Raw genomic sequence first — 20086 nt, forward strand, 5'->3', positions numbered from 1 at the left:
CCTATTTGTAACGTGATTTTCCAGTCTCAGATGTCGTTAGGCACATATATACCATGTGGGGGGTGGTACGTATTTTCATAATATCTTTTAAAGAGTATTAGTGAGCGGAGTTTCTCTCAGAAAGCTGTGGCAGTGGTTCTAGGAATTAATCCACCTGCAGCTCTCGGGGTGGCTTTTTTTGCAGCATATGCAAATTCAGTTTCACTCTGAGGTTGCTCCTTTGGAGTCAGTCTCCAGAGTGTTTTCTGGATCAAATTCTCCATATTATAACCGTCCTGCAAATTGCATCTGAGCTCTGTGCATTGAGCTGTTTTCTGTCTGTTTTCATGCATCGTTACCAGCAGTTGAAGATTTGGCAAGCTCCAATTTCTTCCCCACTTATAGGTGATGGGACCTCATCGTGTGGTGGACACAAAATGGGGACGAAATTGGAGCTTGCTGCTCTGCAGAGACCAGCACTTGCTAGCACACCTAGCAAGCATAAAGATCTGTCAAAGCTGCCTCCCCCACGGCAGGGACAGGCAGTGACAGGGCACGAGGGGTCTGAGCAGGGCGATGCTGTGGCCGGGTAACAGGGGTTTACTGTCGCGCATCAGCTCACAAGACAGCCTTGGCAGCTGGATCCCTTCAGAGAGGGATTAAAAATGGGTCTGAGGGTCACTGTCTTGGCACTCCGGAGAAACGGGGTTTGTGGCCAGGAGGGCACCTTGGCAAGCATCACTTCGGTTGTGGCAGGAGAAGCCAACAGGATACATTTTCTTGCTAGTAGATGGAGTTACTGAGCCCAAGCTGAGAGTTCCTGCTAACAGTAGGGTTCATTAGCTCCCTCGCTGCTGCCCCAACAGGGCTGGGGGCTACCCTGAGCCTTCGGTCACCCCAGAGCACAAGTGCAGCAAGTGTCACCTTCCCAGCTGATGGAGAGGGTGCTCCCTGACGTACCCACAGCATTGCTCAGCCCAAGTCTCTAATGTCCCAACAGCTGTACAGGCAAAACTGTCTCACAGGAGCAGCTGGTCTTAGTGGGAGCAGAATAAGCTGTCCAGGTAAAAATGCAGCTTTGCTTGTAAACACTTAGTCCATAATAAAAATACCTTATTAATATAGCATTGATTACTAGTGCTAGCATAGTTTACTACTATTATAATACTATACTAGTCATTATACTCTTAATTTTAAATTTGCCCTTTTCTTAAAGACTTTAAATGGTGCAAAATAACAACTACTGGAAAGCTGTTAACTTCAGCTAATCATCCTCATCATTTAAACCTCCTTGTTACTTGAACTTCCTCATTCCTTAGTCTTCTCTCAAGTAAGCCCCTGGAGATACTTTCACAAACAAGGTGAGAAATGTTATGCTGTCCTCCAGTCTGCCAGTAAGTAAAAGGGGTCATTCCCAGAGATACCAGTCGGGCATCTTTGATCAGCATGGTGCGATCTTTAACAAGCAGGTCAAGGAAGCATCAATGTTATTTTCTCCCTAAGCTTCAGATTCCCATTGGCCCAAGTTTATTCAGAGGTCAGGTGGCAAAAACATTACAGGGTATCTATGGCCTCCTACAGCGTTCCAGCCCTGATGGATCCCACTCTAAGCACATTTGACCGCTGCTCACCTTCACTAGGCTTCAGTCCAGGTGTCAGTCCGATTCAAATTTGGTATTTATAGTGCCAGAGTTTTAACTGGCACTGTTTGACAGAAGGTATCCCTGCCTACAAAATTAAATTTTTTAAATTGAGGTTTCTGGAGGCCCTGAAATGTAGGAAAGGGAAATTTTATCTTGGTTGTAGTTTGGGTAAAACATCTGAAACAGCTTTTTAGGGTGGCAGTTTCACTAGAACATTTTAAACCAAAGGTCATACTCTGGATTTGTAAAACTGCCATGTTTGCAGGTAGCATCAACATTTGCTATAACAGATGAAGATTAAAGATACATCTCTTGATTTGCTCTCTTTAATTACAGTCTACTTTTGATAGGATTTTGTACATGAACTCTTCAGTGATACAGCTCATTATCCTCTCCCTGCCATCCCCCCGCCCCCCGTTACTTTAGAAAAGAGCAGAAGGGAGAATTTAGGAAAATAATGACCTATTTTATTATATAACCACAGGAACTGGGAGGAGGGAAAGGAGAAGAGGACTCCAGATTAAGGGTTGATTGCTGAAATTATTTTAACTACTTTTTAATTGGCAAGCTGTTGAGTTGTTATCCTCAATGAAGAGCACATCAACAAGCAGTATCTAAAGCGTAAACATTTCAATTGAGAAATGGAGCTCACAAGCTCTGTAACCATCATCCGTGTAGCGAAGAGTTAATACTAAGTGACTAGATCACAAAAATACATCATACAAGGAATATCAAGGGTGGGGTTTGGAGTTAAAAGTCTTTGTCATCTTCTGTTTTTTTCTCTGAAGAGGTTATGGAGGCAGGGCAGGAGATGATTGTACAGCCTCTGTTTGCACAGCCTCCAGCTACCCTGCTTTGGGGGCTCTGCAGAGTGAGGTACTGATCTCTGCCTGAAGACCTTTTCCATACAGATGTAAGACATACAGGTGAATCTCCAGGGCTTGCTTTGCTGTCAGTCCCTGTTAATGGACTCTGAAGATCCTGCACAGTTTATAGGCCTCTCATCTAGTAGTGGGCACCTCTATTGCAGGCCCCATGTAAAATATGCATTCCCTTGATGCTGATTTATACTGTTTAAAGGGATGGGGGCGGAACAAGTTGTTAAAAGATGAAGAAATTGAAAGCTCCCCTAACTGCTTTATTATCCACCTGACATTCTCCAAATGCTGGTCATTAATTACTAATGCCTTGAAAATCAGAGCAGTTATCCAATTCAAATTACGTTACATCTCTGAGCCAGAGAATTTCCATTATCTTATCATTTCCCATTCAAATATTTCTTCCTTCTCTGCAGTTGTTAAAGGCTCAGACCCTGTTCTATTTCCTCTCATTTGGATCTCTTATCCATGCAAGGATATTTTGACTCCATGTCTGTTCTGCCTTCACATTGGTGAAAATTGGCGTGGGTTTACAGCAGAATTCTTACAAACTTACAAATCTGACCCTCCAGCTCCCCTGAGAACTACATGTGTGCATCTGATGGCAGAACGTGGCCAACGTGAGCCATAACTTTCTTTTCCAGTTGGAGATCAAGTGCTCGGGGAAGGATTGAACCTGGTTTAAGGCTTAGGCTGCCCTTGCAATCCTTGCACCTGCAGACCTCCCAGTGAACTGCGCAGGAGAGTTCGCAGTCGCCGTAACACCAAGCCCCAGAGCCAAGCTCTCAACCAAAGTAATTCCCTTTATACACCAACAATAACTTGGCCCTGTGGTGGCAAGGCAAGATGTGTTTCTGGAGTCACCAATAATGCTGGTCCTAGGTGAGCAGTGTATTCAGAAATAATGGGGTTTATTTCCTGTCACGTTTGTGCTTCGCTTATGTATATTTTCATGCCTGCCAGCACTCTGAAATCTAGACATCGAGTGCTGAGGGCAGGCTAGATGCAATTTTTCATGCTTCTGACATTAATTGGATGAACAGACCTTCTCAGAAGGGGCAGTGTAGGAAATATGTATGGAAAAATGACAAAATAAGGAGTTTCACAGCTAAATAAAGACAAGTGGCTGAAAATGGTTTTTACAGCTTTGGCTTTGATACGTTTCATTTGGGAATCTAAAACCATTTTGCACAACAACTAGCAAATTAAGATTCACAACACCTTTCTGAAGATAATTGCTCCTATCTTACAGATGGAGGAACAGAGGTATTGAGGCTATCATTTGAAAACAGGTCCCCTGTTTTCAAGTCCCCAGATTGAGATACATTTAAACCTAATTCTGAGAAGCATTAAATACTTACATTTATATTCATTCATTTGGCATTGTTTGTGTGTCTAGAGTCTCTAAAAATCAGATGCGTTGCTTCTCAACTTGAAAGGTCAAAACAGCCAAAGTGATGTGGCAAAGATAAAAAGCACCTGCAAGGCCAAAGTGGGACTGGGACCCATGTCCCCTCATGCCACATCCCCTTTTTACTCACTGAGTATCTGCCTTGGATTCCTGGACAAAAGGAAAAGCATGTTTTGCTCATTCGGTTTTCCTCTGCTCTCTCGAACAATTGGATGTTACAGCAACAATATTGTTTGGGTTATTGATCAACTTTGTAGAGTAATTTTACCTTGTCTTTCCAACCATCCAGAAATTGTCTTCAGGTTTTTGTGATTAAGTTTCTTATTGTAGAACTAGCATGGAAATGCAGTGAGAATCATTTGTATCACCTGTTTTTCCCGTTGTTTTGGTTTTTTCAGCATACAACAGTTTTGCCCTTTGTATTAATCGAGATGAGAACAACACATCATCAGTATCCCAGCAGGACCTGTGGACTGGCTGCAGTGTGCACCTTCGCTGTTGGCTATATTTTGTGGTAAGGGCTGTACACGCTGTGTTTTCATATTGTATTGGGGGTTTTGTACTGCTAAATTTGGGCACATATTTCATTATGGATATAATCGCTAACAGATTCACGCTGCATGCCTCGTTTGGTCCAAGACCTGGGCTTTGTCTCGTTTCCCCAGATGCTTATATTTTTAGAAAGTATATGCCAAACCTCACACAACAGGAATTTGTTGAACAATCCCATGTAAGCAGTGGTCTTTCCAAGGGTACATTTTTCAACCTTTTTTCAAGCTAAATGTTTTTATTGGACCTTAGTTTTATTGCTTAGGGTTTTTGTTCTATCAAATAAAATTGAGAATAGGCAAATGATTTCCTGCATCAGTATTTAAGTGGCAACAGAAACGATAGAATGGTGTCTTTTTTCTTTGCTAGTTCATAACTTCTTTCTGTAAAATTGATTACAGAATAAGCCAGTAATCCAAACACTCTGAAGTTTGTTTTTAAAAATTCAAATGTTTGTGAAAAATTAAACTAAAACAGAAATAACCTTTCTTACACAACATTAAGTTAAGTCTTTGGGCAGTTTCTGTTCAAGCACCTGACTTACGTGACAGAGTTAATTTACTTTGGTCATTGTAGCATTTTATTTTTCAGTAAACTTTTGTTTTATTTACAATGCTTCTTTGATACCACATATCCTTTATCTTTTCTGCAAACATTTCATGACCCCTTGTTTACTTCTCATATTCTTTCTTCTCACCTCACAACACCAGTGAAGTGGGATGTTGTGTCTCAGGACAACAGTCACGTTCTGCCATTTGCTTTTATAAACCTATGTATCCTTCTTAAAAAGTAGTAATATTTGCAATTGTAAGACAAGGACAGCCTCATGCAAAAAGGCACGTAATGATTCCTTCAGGAGAAAGGAATTCTTTTCTTTTTAACCCATATATAATAATGCATAACTGTGGTATTTCTCAACCTTCCTCTGAAGGGTGCCTAGAGACAGGTTGGCCGAGTTACTGTACCTGGGATCTGACTTTCTATGGCAACTCCTGTTTTCTCGAGGTCACCTGAGTAGGCACACGCAATAGTATTCAATAGAAACAGAAAATTGAAACAATCCAGCTCTGCAAGTGAAATAAACCAGAGGTGTCTTAAAATCTTTCAAGAAGCTGTTATTGTATCAGTGTGATACTCATGGCTTGATCCTGCCTACTACAGTGCATCTACATCCTACAGCTACAGTAAAGGTAAAAGGAAATTGGAGGACAAGCAAAGCAGGGGAAGAAGGCTCTACATTAAGAAATTAACTACTAAGCAGATACCCAGTTACAGTCTATGGTCAGCTCCCTTTGCTTTTGCTGTTTATTGGTTTTGCCTACATGTACATTATTTCCAAAATGGACAGGGCTACTCTCAAGTGACTCACCTACTTCCAAGTTGTGATTTCTCTAAAGGTGGTGTGAGACAATTACTTATTCAGCCTAAAGGTCATTCTGCTAAATTCTGCACTTACAGCCCATTTCTCCTTCTACTTTTATGAAAGAAGGTCTTTGGGGAAGACTGGAGGCAGACACAGGCTACACTGTGCCATCATCTGCAAGTTCTGCATGTCTTCAGCCTACAAGTGTTATTGAAGCCTCTATCCAAGATCTGGTTTAGACTGCAGGACAAATCTTGGCTCAATGATATCAATACAATGTATCTGACATTCGCAGCTTGGGAAAACCTACCAGAAAGTAGGAAAAGTGGGGGGCTTTTCATCCCTCTCAGTCAGAGTGTGCCTGCCTTTCACAGCTGAGGTCCACAATCTTCCTGCTGCTAAGTGACCACATTGAAGCAGAGATCTTAATCACTTAGAGGGTTTAGAATTACTTAATTTGGATTTGTTGCCCTTCTTGGTGTACTCTTTAGACCCCTCAAGGTCAGCACAGTGCATTAAAATGAGACTACATCTGCAAATGACCTAGTTACATACTGCCTGGTGGAACTTACTTCCTTTGTACTTTTGGTTGTCCATGGCTCCCCTGGTGGGGCTTAGTTCTTGGTTTATGTTTTTTTACCTAGAAGTTAGGGATCTGCTGCTTGATAATTTGTCCTTCTCCTCACATCAATTTTCCCTCAGCAGAAGTGTTTTCACTGCAACTGTCTCAGTATAAAGTGGAGATAGTTGCTAATCAGATGTTCTCTATGTTTTGCCCTTGAATTTTGAACTCTGTCCCCACCTCAGCTGAAATCTTCTTACCGTGCTATTTGATATATGTATCATGTCACACTTTTGTACTGTAAAGGAGCATACAGGAGGATGTTGTTTGGGTTGGATTCTGTTAATGCATTTTTTCAGCTCCCAGTAAAGCAGAGCTTCAGGCTTTTTTTCATATGTGACTGAATCCTTCACGTATGGAAGAGATGGTGGAGTAGCAAGCTTTTGTTATATATATTTGGTAAATGAGAAAACAGGCAAACAATTCTGAATAAAATCACTGAAGTTGGAAGAACATAACTAAATAACTTGATATCCTCTGAGCATTATTCAGAGATATCTGAGAAACATCTTTTCTTGAAGAGTAAAACCTTTTTCTATTTTTCTTTCTTTTTATTGCATTCTCTCCCTTCGGTCAGAGAGCATTAGATTAGGCACACTTAGCTCATGTGCTCTCTGTGAGGGGGAGCTCTCCCTTGCTTTTAAGGAACTGTGCCCAGAAGAGCATTCACAGACTTGCATTGCCTGTCGCAGACCATACATGGGCTTTCAGTATCAAGGCCATGGGATAAGACGGGAAAGGCCGTTTGGCTTTATTTAGCATGGCTTGAAAAGGTCACGATTTGTATTGAATTGTTAAATCTAGACAGTGCTAAGAAAACCCAAGAGCTTGCCAGTACTACCAGAAAATACTGCCAATGGGTGTATGGAGTCAGTTGTCAAGGAACAGAAAAGAGCCAGAAATGTGTTGCTCCTTGTAATAAGAATGACCTCATGGTAACTAATATCAGAGCCTAATATGTCCCTAAAATAAACTGAGACAAATACGTTTATTTAAAATGGTTTTCTTGTTCCCTCTGCTTTTGAGCCCTTGAGGATGCCAAAAAATCAGGCCCTAAGAACTTGACTCCACTGCTGTAGTCATGCTGGGCTACGTGTTTGGGAACAAAAGGCTTGATCTGCTCTCTTGTTGCTATCTCAAATCCACTAGGAGCTGCCTCCACATGTGCCAAGCTTGGACTTGATTCATTCTTTCATTCTTTGATAAATCTGCTTAAAGAGCTCAGGTACCCTTAAACTTTCATTTGAAAATAAAGTTTCTCTTGAAGTGATTTTAGGAGAGTTATTTAGATTTGCAGAGGGTGAGCGTTTAGATGGAGTAATTTGCTGAATTCTTCTCGAACGAATTTAAGAAAGGAATGTACACGAGAATTTGGAATGAATTTGATATCAGTGCTGTCAGCCTTGCTGTAGGATTTCCACTAGCAATTCTCCATAGAAGGAGAGGAAGATCAGAAAGAGCAGATGTTGGCAAAGGGATAAGGGTGCAGACTGCTAGGACAAACCTTGACATTCAGAAGAGAGGTGTGGAGAGTTAGAGCATGAAACTTGGTGGGAATTGACAGCTGTATCGATAAAGAAGGGCAGGATTAAGAAACCAGATTTCTGAGGTGGCTGGTGCTGATGGAGCAGGAGAGACACATCATGGCTGTGCTAGGGTGTGCTGAGCATCTGTATTTAGGGAGGGAGTCACGAATGCTTTCGGAAGTCAGCACTGGGGACAGAAGTTCAACAGAGATCAGAGGAATCAGTAATTCAGGAAAACCAAGTGAAAAGTCCTTGGCAAGTAAAAGAGATGAACTAGAACTATGGGTTAAAAGAGAAATGGGTAAGGAAATGTGCAGCTCGCACATCAGCTTGAAAGCTGAAATCATGCAAGTAAGTGGGAAAAGCTGGGAGGGGGAGGGAGAGACAGGCTTTGAAATCAGAGTGGAAGGCTGATGGAGAGGTGGGTGACAGATGAGACAATGCAGAGGAGGAGAAAAGAGAAAAGAGCCAGAGCTACTCAGAACAGGAAAGAGTAGGAAGAAGGAGAAGCAGCAGAAATAGGTCAGAAGAAGATTAGCATCCCCTGTACCTGACCCAGAAGAAGGGTGGGAGAGCAGAAATGCTTTCAGCGAGAGAAGTCTGCATGGATCCTCAGCCTGTTAGGTCTGACATAGCCATTATGGACTGTTAGATTCTGGCTCCACTCCACCTCCACATCCTCAAATGTTTCAGTCAAAGCAACAGTACAACCACAGATGACATGCATGGATAATACATTCACGCTTGTGCAGCTCCTTAAAATACAGCTCAAGAAGGCATAGCAACCATTACTATATTTAAAATGAAAAATTATTTATCAAAATAGATGACTTCCAAAGATGACAATACCTTGCAGTGAATCTGTGGAGTTTCTATCATTCTAGCTACCTGTACATAAACACAAATTTCTGCTAAGCTTTGTTCATCCAGAGGATGCCCGCACCATGTCATGCTGAGTAACTTTTGTATGTGACATTGTTTGCAGCTGCAGTTTTCCAGGACTTGTCTTCTTCTGACTGCATAAACCACTCCATACCAGTAGAGCAGTCCTATGACCCACATACTGTTCAGCACCACTGAGATCAATGGGAAGAAACCAGCATAAGAAACTGGAACATGAGATGATTGATTTTATTTTTTAACTGATGACTGTTTATTGAACTTATTTTTTCGTATTTAAAATTTCTAAACAATTTACATTCTTAGTGTAGGTGACTTTCGCCTGGTTGGCTGGCATTATAGGTGCTCTGCATCTTAAGGTGGCTGAGAACGTGACAATTCTGATGAGATACAAAACAAGTTGTCCTATGTTTTGGTGGGGAAAAAAAATAGAAATCATAAGGATTTATGAAAATGTGCCTCATATCACTTCAATCAGTATTAGAAACCAAGAGTAGAACAGATTTAGTGTGGGTTACTGTGCTTCTGCCTCTGAAAGCACAGGGTTGGTCCCTACTCTATAACCACAAATGATTTGTTCGTTCAAGCTTTGAATGACTCAACTGCTGTAAGCCTGTCACCTCCTTTGGGAGACATTCCACAATTTAATAGTTCTGGGTAAAGTTCTCGCTTTCTGTGGAAAAGGAAGAGAGTGATGCTAGGAAAGATCATAAAATAAAAGCATAGAAAATGCCCATGTTCTGTTGTTTGGTAAAGAGTAGCCACAACAAGGAACTGGCCTAGGATTTGCTTGGGACCAAAGATTCAGCCTTCCTTTCTGCCAGTCACTGGAAACCTGAACAGCACAGAAGATGTGGAAGAGGATTTGCTGCTGCAAGAACCAGAAAGGCACTGCCATAGTAGATCAGAGTCGTCATGTATCCAGGCTCTAGCTGTAGCTAATATTGAATGCTTCAGGAGAAGATTTATCAAGAATAACCAACCTATAAGGGCTTGGATCCTTCAGCCTTGATGGTTTATATACGTTGTACTCTTGCAACTTAAGCATAACTGTACACGTTCTTATTGCGGGTACAGTCTCCTGACTTCAGAAGCTTGCTACAGTTGCACGGTACAGCCCAGAGAAGAGGAGTAGACTAAGTAGACTTCCAAACTTGTATACTTCAAAACTTTTTTCACAGAGTCACAGAATCACAGAATGGTTAGGGTTGGAAGGGACCTCTGGAGATCATCTAGTCCAACCCCCCTGCCAGAGCAGGGTCACCTACAGCATGTTGCACAGGACAGCGTCCAGGTGGGTTTTGAATGTCTCCAGAGTGGGAGACTCCACCACCGCTCTGGGCAGCCTGTTCCAGTGCTCCACTACCCTCAAAGTAAAGAAGTTCCTCCTCATGTTAAGATGGAACTTCCTGTGTTCAAGCTTGTGCCCATTACCCCTCGTCCTATCACTGGGCACCACTGAAAAAAGACTGCTCCCATCCCCCTGGCACCCTCCCTTTAAGTATTTGTAAGTGTTAATAAGATCCCCCCTCAATCTTCTTTTTTCTAGACTAAAGAGACCCAAGTCCCTAAGCCTTTCCTCATAAGAGAGATGTTCCAATCCCCTAATCATCTTTGTTGCCCTTTGCTGGACCCTCTCCAGCAGTTCCCTGTCTTTCTTGAACTGGGGAGCCCAGAGCTGGACGCAGTACTCCAGACGGGGCCTCACCAGGGCAGAGTAGAGGGGGAGGATGACCTCCCTCGACCTGCTGGCCACACTCTTCTTGATGCACCCCAGGATGCCATTCGCCTTCTTGGCCGCCAGGGCACATTGCTGGCTCATGGTCATCCTGTTGTCCACCAGCACTCCCAGGTCCCTTTCCACAGAGCTGCTCTCCAGCACATCAGCCCCCAACCTGTACTGGTGCATGGGGTTATTCCTCCCCAGGCCCAGCCTTCTGGCATGTCAGCCATTCCTCCCAGTTTTGTGTCATCAGCAAACTTGCTGATGGTACACTCTGTCCCTTCATCCAGATCATTTATGAATATACTGAACAGGACTGGACCCAGTACTGACCCCTGAGGGACACCACTTGTTACTGACCTCCAACTGGACTCTGCACCACTAACCACAACCCTCTGAACTCTATCTGTAAGCCAGTTCTCAATCCACCCCACTGTCCATTCATCTAACCCGCACTTCCTAAGGTTGCCTGTGAGGATGATGTGGGAGACAGTGTCGAAAGCCTTGCTGAAATCAAGGTAGACAACATCCCCTGCCCTCCCCTCATCCACCCATCTAGTCACTTCATCATAAAATGCTATCAGATTAGTCAGACACGACTTCCCCTTAGTGAATCCATGTTGAATACTTCTGATAACCTTCTTTTCATCCAGGTGCTTTGAGATGATACCCAGCACAAGCTGTTCCATCATCTTTCCAGGGATGGAGGTGAGGCTGACCAGCCTGTAGTTTCCCGGGTCATCCTTCTTGCCCTTTTTGAAGACTGGAGTGACACTGCTCCAGTCCTCAGGCACCTCACCTGTCCTCCAGGACCTTTCAAAGATGATGGAGAGCGGCCCAGCAATGATTTCCCTCAGCTCCCTCAGCACCCGAGGGTGCATTCCATCAGGGCCCATGGACTTGTGTAATCCAGTTTATCTAACTGATCTCTAACTTGCTCCTCGTCAACCAAGGGAGTCTTGCTTCCTCCAGACTTTCTCTGTTACCTGTAAAGTCTGGGTCTCCTGAGGACTAGCCCAAACAGTGAAGACAGAAGCGAAGAAGGCATTTAGCAACTCTGCCTTCTCTGCATCATCTGTCACCACGGCACCTGTCTCGTTCAACAGTGGGCCCACATTTTCCCTAGTTTTCCTTTTGTCTTCTGTAATCACAGAATGGTCAGAGTTGGAAGGGACCTCTGGAGATCATCTAGTCCAACCCCCCTGCCAGGGCAGGGTCACCTACAGCAGGTTGCACAGGACAACTTTTTTTTAATACCTTGATGTATCACTGAGAGATAGGGTAGAGCATTCCAGAGGTTAATTAGGTATCATGCAAAAAGATACTTCCTTTATCCGATTTTAATTTATTGTCTCTGACTTCTGTTGAAGTGCTGCTTCTGTTATGAGTCAGCCATTTTATGACATGCATTATTATTCTGGGTCCTCTCATTCATTGCTTTTGAAAAGTTACATAGCCCCTCATCTAGTAGTTCCTGTTTCCAGAATATGTAGTACTGATTGTTGTTTGGCTGCAGATTTCGCTGAAGGACTCAACTTGGGCAGCAAATGTGTGGAGACTCTCAGAGTTCAGACCACAGTGTGCCTCCAAGCTGTGATGCCTGTGCAAGTGTATTCAAAATCCTGTAGTTGAGAGCAGGCATCGTGAAGGAGCAGCCATTTTCTGCAACATGGCTCCCATTGTCAAACCTTTTGGGTGTTGTGGTTATCTACCATTGCATCCACCTGTTGAGCTTGCTTGTACCAGGACTAGATTTCACACGTGCTGTTGTAATAGCTCAAAGCAACAGGTAGACTACACATAAATCGCAAGGTTCACACAATTTTTTGTAGTTACTTTCCCTCATTAACAAAACATCTATAGCTAAAGAATAAAGGTACGTGTGTCCTCTTTGCGTAGTTTTCATTTCCTCCTGATTATTTTGATAGGAGAGTTACACAACATCTACTGTATACTAGAAGTGGAAAACAGCCACAAAGTCAGATTTTTGACAGATTTTTTTAAAGAGAAGCAACATTGTGTGTTTTCAAATAGCTTTTCCTGATTTCTAGACCAGCTGGTTGAAAATTCCCGAAAATTGCCACTTTCTTTAACAGACGTTTTAATTTGCATACAATGTGTGAATATTTCCATTCCTTCTTTTCTTACCAGTTCTAACAAATGGATAAATGAGCTCAATGACCTGTAACATTCGTCTTTGAAAACACATGGTAATGTATACATGGTCTGCCATGGAACCAAAAAACAGGGAGGTTCAAGTTAATTTTATCTTTTCAAAGTAGCCAGTCCAGTTTTAGCTTAAACTTTTTCTCCTCAGTTTATTTTTATCTAAATGACCCATTTTTTATACCTGTTCAATAAGAGGGTCTTAAATTGGATCTAGATTTGCACTCCTAAGTAAATCTTAATGCATGCTCCCCCGTGCTTATCTAATAATGAGGTTGGACAAGAATAATGAGTGCTAGAATTGCAACATTGAAGGTATTCATTAACATTAGTAATCAGCAATCTTGTGTGGAAGCTTTATGCCTACGGTTGATCAGCCCTTTATTGTGCGACGTCAAGATAGCAGGAACAAACCCACTAAGAAAGGCCATCAGGTGATGTTTCCATGGCAGCAGTCATCCCTTTGCTGCTCCTGTTAGTGGTACAGACAATGCAGGAATAGTCAGTGTGTCACTGCTCAGTGGAGAGAAGGCTAACATTACTCCATCCCAAAGTAGTGAGCGGCGTGGTACAGCTCATTTGAAGGAAGATCAGGGCAGCTGATCAGGTGGGTTTGGGACTGTTGTCTCCCATGTGGTGCTCAGTACCTTTTGTGCTCAAAGCGTGAGCTCCTACGATGTGGCTGCACCGGGGATGGGTGTACAACAGCTACGCTGAACACAAGGGCAGTGCCACCACACAATGAATGGGCTCCTGTGCTGGGCAGCAGAGGACAGAGTGCATGAGCTGTACTCAACGACCCTGGATTAACCAGAGATCGCTGACAGTCAGGAGCTCATTGGTGACTCATTGGTTGGATTTAGAAAATATTTCCTCTTTCCAGTATAAATGCATTCTAGTAAGTGCCACTTCTGCTTGATTCATGAAGTTGGCTCCGTAGGTGCAGTTTAGAAGGTTCCTTGAAAAGTCCCTCTGTAAAGGTACGTTATAGTGCTGGGCAGTTTCATCACATCAGAGAAAAGAAGTGAAAAATAAGCAATGGCTGTTTTTACAAGCTTTTTCCTTGGAGCTTGCTTTTCGCAGAATGATCATAAAACAAAAGCAAATGAAAATGAAAAACATTAGCCAATAATAGATACTCCCTGCTAAGCCAACCTGGGTGTAGAGGATGTCGCATTACCTTCTACCCAACTGTCCCACCTTTTTCTTCCATCAAGAGGGACATGGTATCCCCCTGTTACCATGGGTTACACAGGAACCCTTTGTTTTTTCACAGATACTGTTTTCTTGTCAGGTTAATTCTGGCACAGAAGAATGTTGTGGGAAAGAACTGTAAAGTACAGAGATCATTTTCCATATGTGAACTCATTTGGAGAAAGCATTTTTAATCTGCATTTAGATCATGCAGATTAATTTACTGACACATGTAAATTCCTTTGTGAAGTGTCCAACTGTTAAGGGTTTGGCTGTAATAAAAACTTTTTTAAGGAAGAGGGAAGCTATGACAGCCATGTACATTTCCAGGGTGATGGAGAGTTGTTAAACAGGGATTCTGTACTCTCTGTGTGACAGGCATTTATGGTAACAGTTTCAGGTTAACTTTTGTGTCTCAGCCCTTCAGGAGCCTATGACTGTTGATCTAGTGATCAGAAGCCTTCCTTAAAGAAATAGAAGTATCAGCAAGTGAAGCAAATCTATGGACACGGAAATCCCCATCAATAATAGTCGATGCAGCTGCTGAGTCTTCTCTAGCCGTGCTCCACTGTGAGCTTCTCCCTCAACTTGCTGGGTCAGAAAGGAAGAGATTTACACTCTTGAAGAGAGCTTAGCAGCTGACGGGCTCCAGCCTGTCTTCACTGAGCACTTTTCCCAGTTAACCTCTGTGATGTTTGCTCAGTTGTTTGGCAGCGTTTGTCTTTCTTAGCTTCTACCTTCTGGAACATACGGACTCCTTCTGCTCCCTCTGACTTTACCACTCCACATCAGATCTAAACGCAAAGCTGTCCTTTCCGAGAGGGTGCAGGTGTCCATTGCAGTCACACACAGTGAAACCACATACCTGGAGTGCTTCTGCAGGCTGCGTTGCAGTAAAGCTGACACCCCGTCTCTTGGGTTAGCGTACCAACAATCTTCAGTGCAGCTGAATGCTAAAAATCTCTGTGTCACCAGCAAACCACCATCATTCCTTTTCCTTTCCTACTGTATATTGAGTGTGGAGCAGGGCAGAATTTCACTGATTGGGTGGTTTCTTTTAAAAAAAAATTGTTTATCCTACCTAGAGAAAAAATATTAGGTCCTAAATGATACCAGGTAACTGCAAGAAGAGGAGCAGCAACCTAAAACACAGGTGCTGAAGAAATTACTCTCTCAAAGAGAAGCTGAACCACATCTTTCTGGCAAACCCCAAAACTGACACACTTGCCAGCTGTAGCAAGGAGAAGCAGCAGAAACACACAAACCTGTACAAAATGAAAGGAGGACGGTGCAGAAAGCAGAGAGTTGGGGTGTGTAGGAGAGCCCAGAGAACCCTGAATGCTCTTTGGACAAAAGACCTGCTTGAACAGAGGGTACTGCAATTTCCACGCTGCTGCACGAAGCAGGGGTGTGTATTTCTCACAAATATAAATGCAGCAAGGAAATACCTGCCTACATCAGAACATGAAAATTGTCCAACTGCTCACATTAGATTCAAAACAAAGCAGTAAAAATGTGGGCAGTCATAGTTTCGTCTTTTTGGGGTGGATGTCATCTAGGTGCTCCAGTTCAGTTGCAACTTGCAGTCCTTTCAAAGAATTGCTTTTCTTGATACAGTGGCTAAGCCTATAGCTCAATCTGCTTTTGAAAATCAGGGCTGTAAGAGTCAGTACTTGTTATTTTTGTTTTGTTTCAGGGTGTGCTGGATCCACCACGTGACAGGAGTGTGGGTGTACCCACTTCTTGAGCACCTCAGCCCAGGTGTCAAAATAATCTTTTTTGCAGCTGTTACCGTAATAATTAACATATTCTACTTGGTAGGAGAGGTCCTGAACAACTACATCTGGGATACCCAAAAATGTGAGTATTGGTTCAGGAATATTAACTCATGAAATACACCACTGGGATTTGAGTATGCTCCCCTGAAAGTCGATGTTTTAAGCTGGCTAAAGCAAAGGAGAATGGCAAAAGTTCCACTGAAACATCTTGCTTGCTTGCTCTTAAAAGCAGCCAGATGAACAGAATGGCTGCTGGAGACCATGACGAGCTATGAATATGTATTCTTTTTTATACCTTCCACTACTAATTTAAGAGCTGTTGGCAATTACCTGAGAGGTTTACAACCCACTTGGTTTACAACCCACTTATTAGTTGATGAACCCATTAAATGCAGCTAGAATAAAGTATCATTCTGTGGGAATGCTGTTAATGGGAAGCTTAGACTTAGAAATAAAAATATATTCTTTCAGTATTTTCAGGTATGAGGTGGAAAGGAAAATGAATATGTTCATGTAATATAATAGGAATGAAAGATCACTTTAGTGCAGGGTAAACATAGCTGTGCAGACTGTACATCATGTACCCTGCCGAGGCCAACCATTGCTGAGTAGAGGAAAAGGGAAATTAAGGCAAATGCAAGATTAAAAGTAGGTTCCTTAAATCGATGGAAGATGTTTTTCATTTATCAGGTTGCCTGAAATAAGCAAACAACATTCATAATCGGCACAGTGGCAGATCACAACTGGAGTGAAATCCATGTTCCATGGGAATTCTGTCATTACATTTGTTGGACCCATAACATGTTGGGACTGTGTGAACAGCTTGGATCCCCTTTTGGGGAACCTAGTGTGCACTGGTTAATACACCGTAAATTCACATAGTAGTGTATTGTACACACAAATCTCTTTTAACAAGTTCTCCAGTACTAGGTAGAACCTAATGCCAGCAACTCAAAGCAGTTTTACTTGCTGTTTGCTCATATGAGCACCTGAGTATAGTGTCTTTTTGGTTTTGCTCTAGAACCAGCAATCATTGGTCACAGTGTTCAAGTCTGTTTTCCAGTCCTCAGTTTGATGTCACATACACATCTATTTAACTTATTTAAGTTATTTCAGGAAAGAAGTCTCTAAAAAAGCCAGCCACAAGGAATAATTTCACTTGACCTAAGTCCTGTATGAAGAATAATAATGTGGTGAAGAATCACATGTTCTTACCAAGTCCATGAATAAGTAAATGGTGGAAAATCTCCCTCACTATTCCACAGTATGCATAACAAAATCCCTAGTTCTTGTGGCCCTCCACCCTAGAGGAGCTAACGTCAAGCGAATCATTCTTCCAACCTCTTCCAGTGTTCGCCGTGGCCACCTTATTATCCTCTCCATCGTTTCCTTGATTTGGTTAAAGAACATTGATCCAAATCCCTTTGTGGCTCAAGCACTTGCAAACCAGAAAATGCCGTGAGTCACCTGCTGATTTGCTGTGCTTGAAACACTTCAATAAACCTAACCTGAAGCATATGGCAGGCACGCCACAAACAGCAGAGATGTAAAATAATGCCAGTCTGTCACCATGAGAGACTTGGGAAAATATTATTTGAAAACTGTACATTTAAAAGGGGCTTTTGAGCAGTAAGCTTGCAAATTAAAGCAGTCTGCCATGAGAAGATTTCTGGGGTGAGAGGGGGTTGTTTGGGTTTGGAGTTTTTTTCCTTTTCCTCTCGAGATGCATTAAATAAAACCTCACTACTGACAAAATGATTTGCAGTTAGTTTTTCCAAGTTAAACCACAAACATGGTAGGCAAGGAAAAATTTGCCCTTTGTACAAGCCAGTGTCTGTCCACAGTTTTGAGGGTATCTGCATTTCTGCCAAACTATTTGATGCATCTGCAGTAGAGTGCTTCAGAAGAAAGGAAAGAGGCTCTTTTAAAAAGGCAAATAAAACAGCTCATTTAAAAATATTGGGAAAGTTCCTTCCAGCAGAAAGCAGAAGATTCAAGATTGGCTCTGGAGCAGCCTTGTAAACCCACTGTAATCTTTTGGATCCGGCCTCTTGTTTTGGTTGTTAAACCTTCAACTGTGGCTCTTCCATTACACTGGTTTGCCAGCAACACCCAGGGCCATTGTACTTGGGCTGCTGGCAATCCGCAGACCCATTTGTGTCCGTGTTGCTTCTTTCAGCAAGGCAGCTCTGCAGTCGTGCTTTCTAACTGCAGATGGGTCTTACTGTTTCCCATGTTGGAATTAATTAACTATGTTTTTAAAGTGACTTTTGGTGTACCTACCATCTATGCGTATATTGCATTAGCAGGTGATCTTACTTGTGACTGGATTTTCCTCTCAGCATGCTCAAACATTGCTTCTCTTTTGCCTTCAGTCCGTAGAAGTCTTTCTTTTCCAGCATGCAGCAGGCCTGAAAACCTCCAAAAGAAATATTTGTATTTGAGATGTCTGGCAGAGAGGGCTTAGTCAGAAGAACAATACTTGTGTCAGATACCAATAGTAATTCATTGTCCAGGAACAGGCATATGAAATAGCTGAATGTTTTCATTGCCAGAAAAAACAAAATCTGCTGCCCAGCCCAGACTTTGCTCAGCATAGAAAAGAGACAAGTCCTGCAGCAAGGATAAGTTCTTTAAGGAGCCCTACACTCAACTCAGCCCTCCTGATATTGCTACACGACATGGGCGTTTCAAGAAGAGAGAGGCACCCTATCAACAGCACTTGATTCTTCGTTCTTGTACTCTCAAAAAAAGGGAGGTGCACTTGCAAATATTTAAAACTCCAGTGTTGAAATCGGGGGGTGTCAAAGTTGCTGAATTCTGAAACACGACTTTAAAAACTTGCTTTCAAGTAAAGTCCGCTGCTTAGCTTCAGCTATAATAACATCTACTTTCTTTTGCTTGTAGGTAAGCAGAGGTGGTGAGGGAACTAACTGTTCCCAGACCCCTGCAGCAGTCAAAGGCTGAGCATACGGCAGGGGGTTAGGCTGATTTGAAAATGGTCTGGAGGAAGGGAGGGAGGGTTGTGGGATTCGTTACTGGACAACCACTGCCATCAGGTGTGCAGATGCTCTTTTTGTTCACAGCAGGTGAGGTAACACATGCAAGAGCATGTGAGCAAGTAGGGGAGAAACAGCAATAGGGGGAAAAGAAAGATTAACGCATTAGAAGAACCTCTCTAAGTAAACTCTTCATTTTTATTCATTGAGATATTTTTAAAAGCTACTCTCCATATGTTTTCAGGTATTGAAGAAGGAAAAGAAAAGCCGAAATTGGACTGAACAATACAGGCAACATGGAGGATTGTTCATGGCTCCATGGAAGATTTCTCATCCCCAACAGAGGCTGGCATGGAGAGGAATCTTTTGGAAAGGAGGAAGTTTAATGGGCCCTCTGCTCAATGCAAGGATATTTTTGGATTTTATATGGAGGGAAAATAATTTTAGCTAAGAATAATAATAATGTTTCAACCTCCGTTCCTATTTCTCCATGCTTGCATGTGACATACACATATAAGATGTATATTTATCTCCACGGCATTCTCAACGTGCGTTTCTTGCATCAAATAAGTCAGTAAATCATTAAGTCATTAAATCTTTTCACAAGAAGAACAATGAGTCCATTCTCTGTATTGTTTGAGAAAAGCTTAACCAGATAGGTCTAATACGGGGAAACAAAACAATCTTATATATTTCAAAGTACAGTGTAAAAATACAATAGAAGTTAATTGCATGAATGTATCCGAAGAAGAATTCAATCTGACTGAAATATTAATGTAACACTATGTAACAGCTGCCTTAAATCAGTGATGTTAATAATTTTATCAGTCCAGTAAAATCTTATTTGCAGTATTAGACTATCTGAATATGATGCAACTTTTCTTAAATAGACCTAAATAAAGATCAAATTATCCCCATGTTTCTGTTTGTTCATGCAGATTCTTGAAGTTCTGGATGGATTGATGGCATTTGAATGATACATTTTCAGGTTTTCCAGTGTCAACTGTAGATGATATTACTTCTACGTGAGGATATTTCTTCTTACTTCCCTAGTACAAAACCTGATCTTGCATTTTCAAGGTGTAAGTTCTTAACAGATGGGCTGAGCCATTAGTGTTGTACCACAGAGAGCATTTAAGCTTTACTTCAGAAAGGCACGTAAGCAAATGTTTAAAGTTAAACTTATGCCTGTTTGTATTAGAAATTCAGTTGCAAAATACTAGCGATCGTTTAAACTTGACAGGATTCTGTTTAATTGTCAGACAGTCAAGAAGGAACTCTAGAAAGCAGAAAATGTCTAGAATTTAAAATAAAGTGAATGGGATAATTTTCAGCAAGAAATTATTTATAAAAAG

The 20086-nt window shown here is 42.1% G+C and overlaps 1 protein-coding gene across 1 annotated transcript in view; it reads left to right on the plus strand.

Moving 5' to 3' along the window:
• AIG1 (androgen-induced 1) overlaps positions 1-19648 on the plus strand; it is a 93535-nt gene extending 73887 nt beyond the window's left edge. The window contains exons 4-6 of the mRNA XM_009882340.1: positions 4310-4425; positions 15651-15814; positions 18976-19648. Of these exons, the coding sequence (XP_009880642.1) occupies positions 4310-4425; positions 15651-15814; positions 18976-19013 (318 nt within the window). The 3' untranslated portion in view covers positions 19014-19648. The remainder of the gene's footprint in view (positions 1-4309; positions 4426-15650; positions 15815-18975) is intronic.
• The last annotated feature ends 438 nt before the right edge of the window (positions 19649-20086 follow it).

This window comes from Charadrius vociferus, unplaced genomic scaffold, assembly GCF_000708025.1.
Source record: "Charadrius vociferus isolate BGI_N301 unplaced genomic scaffold, ASM70802v2 scaffold13, whole genome shotgun sequence".
NCBI classification, from domain to species: Eukaryota; Metazoa; Chordata; class Aves; order Charadriiformes; family Charadriidae; genus Charadrius; species Charadrius vociferus.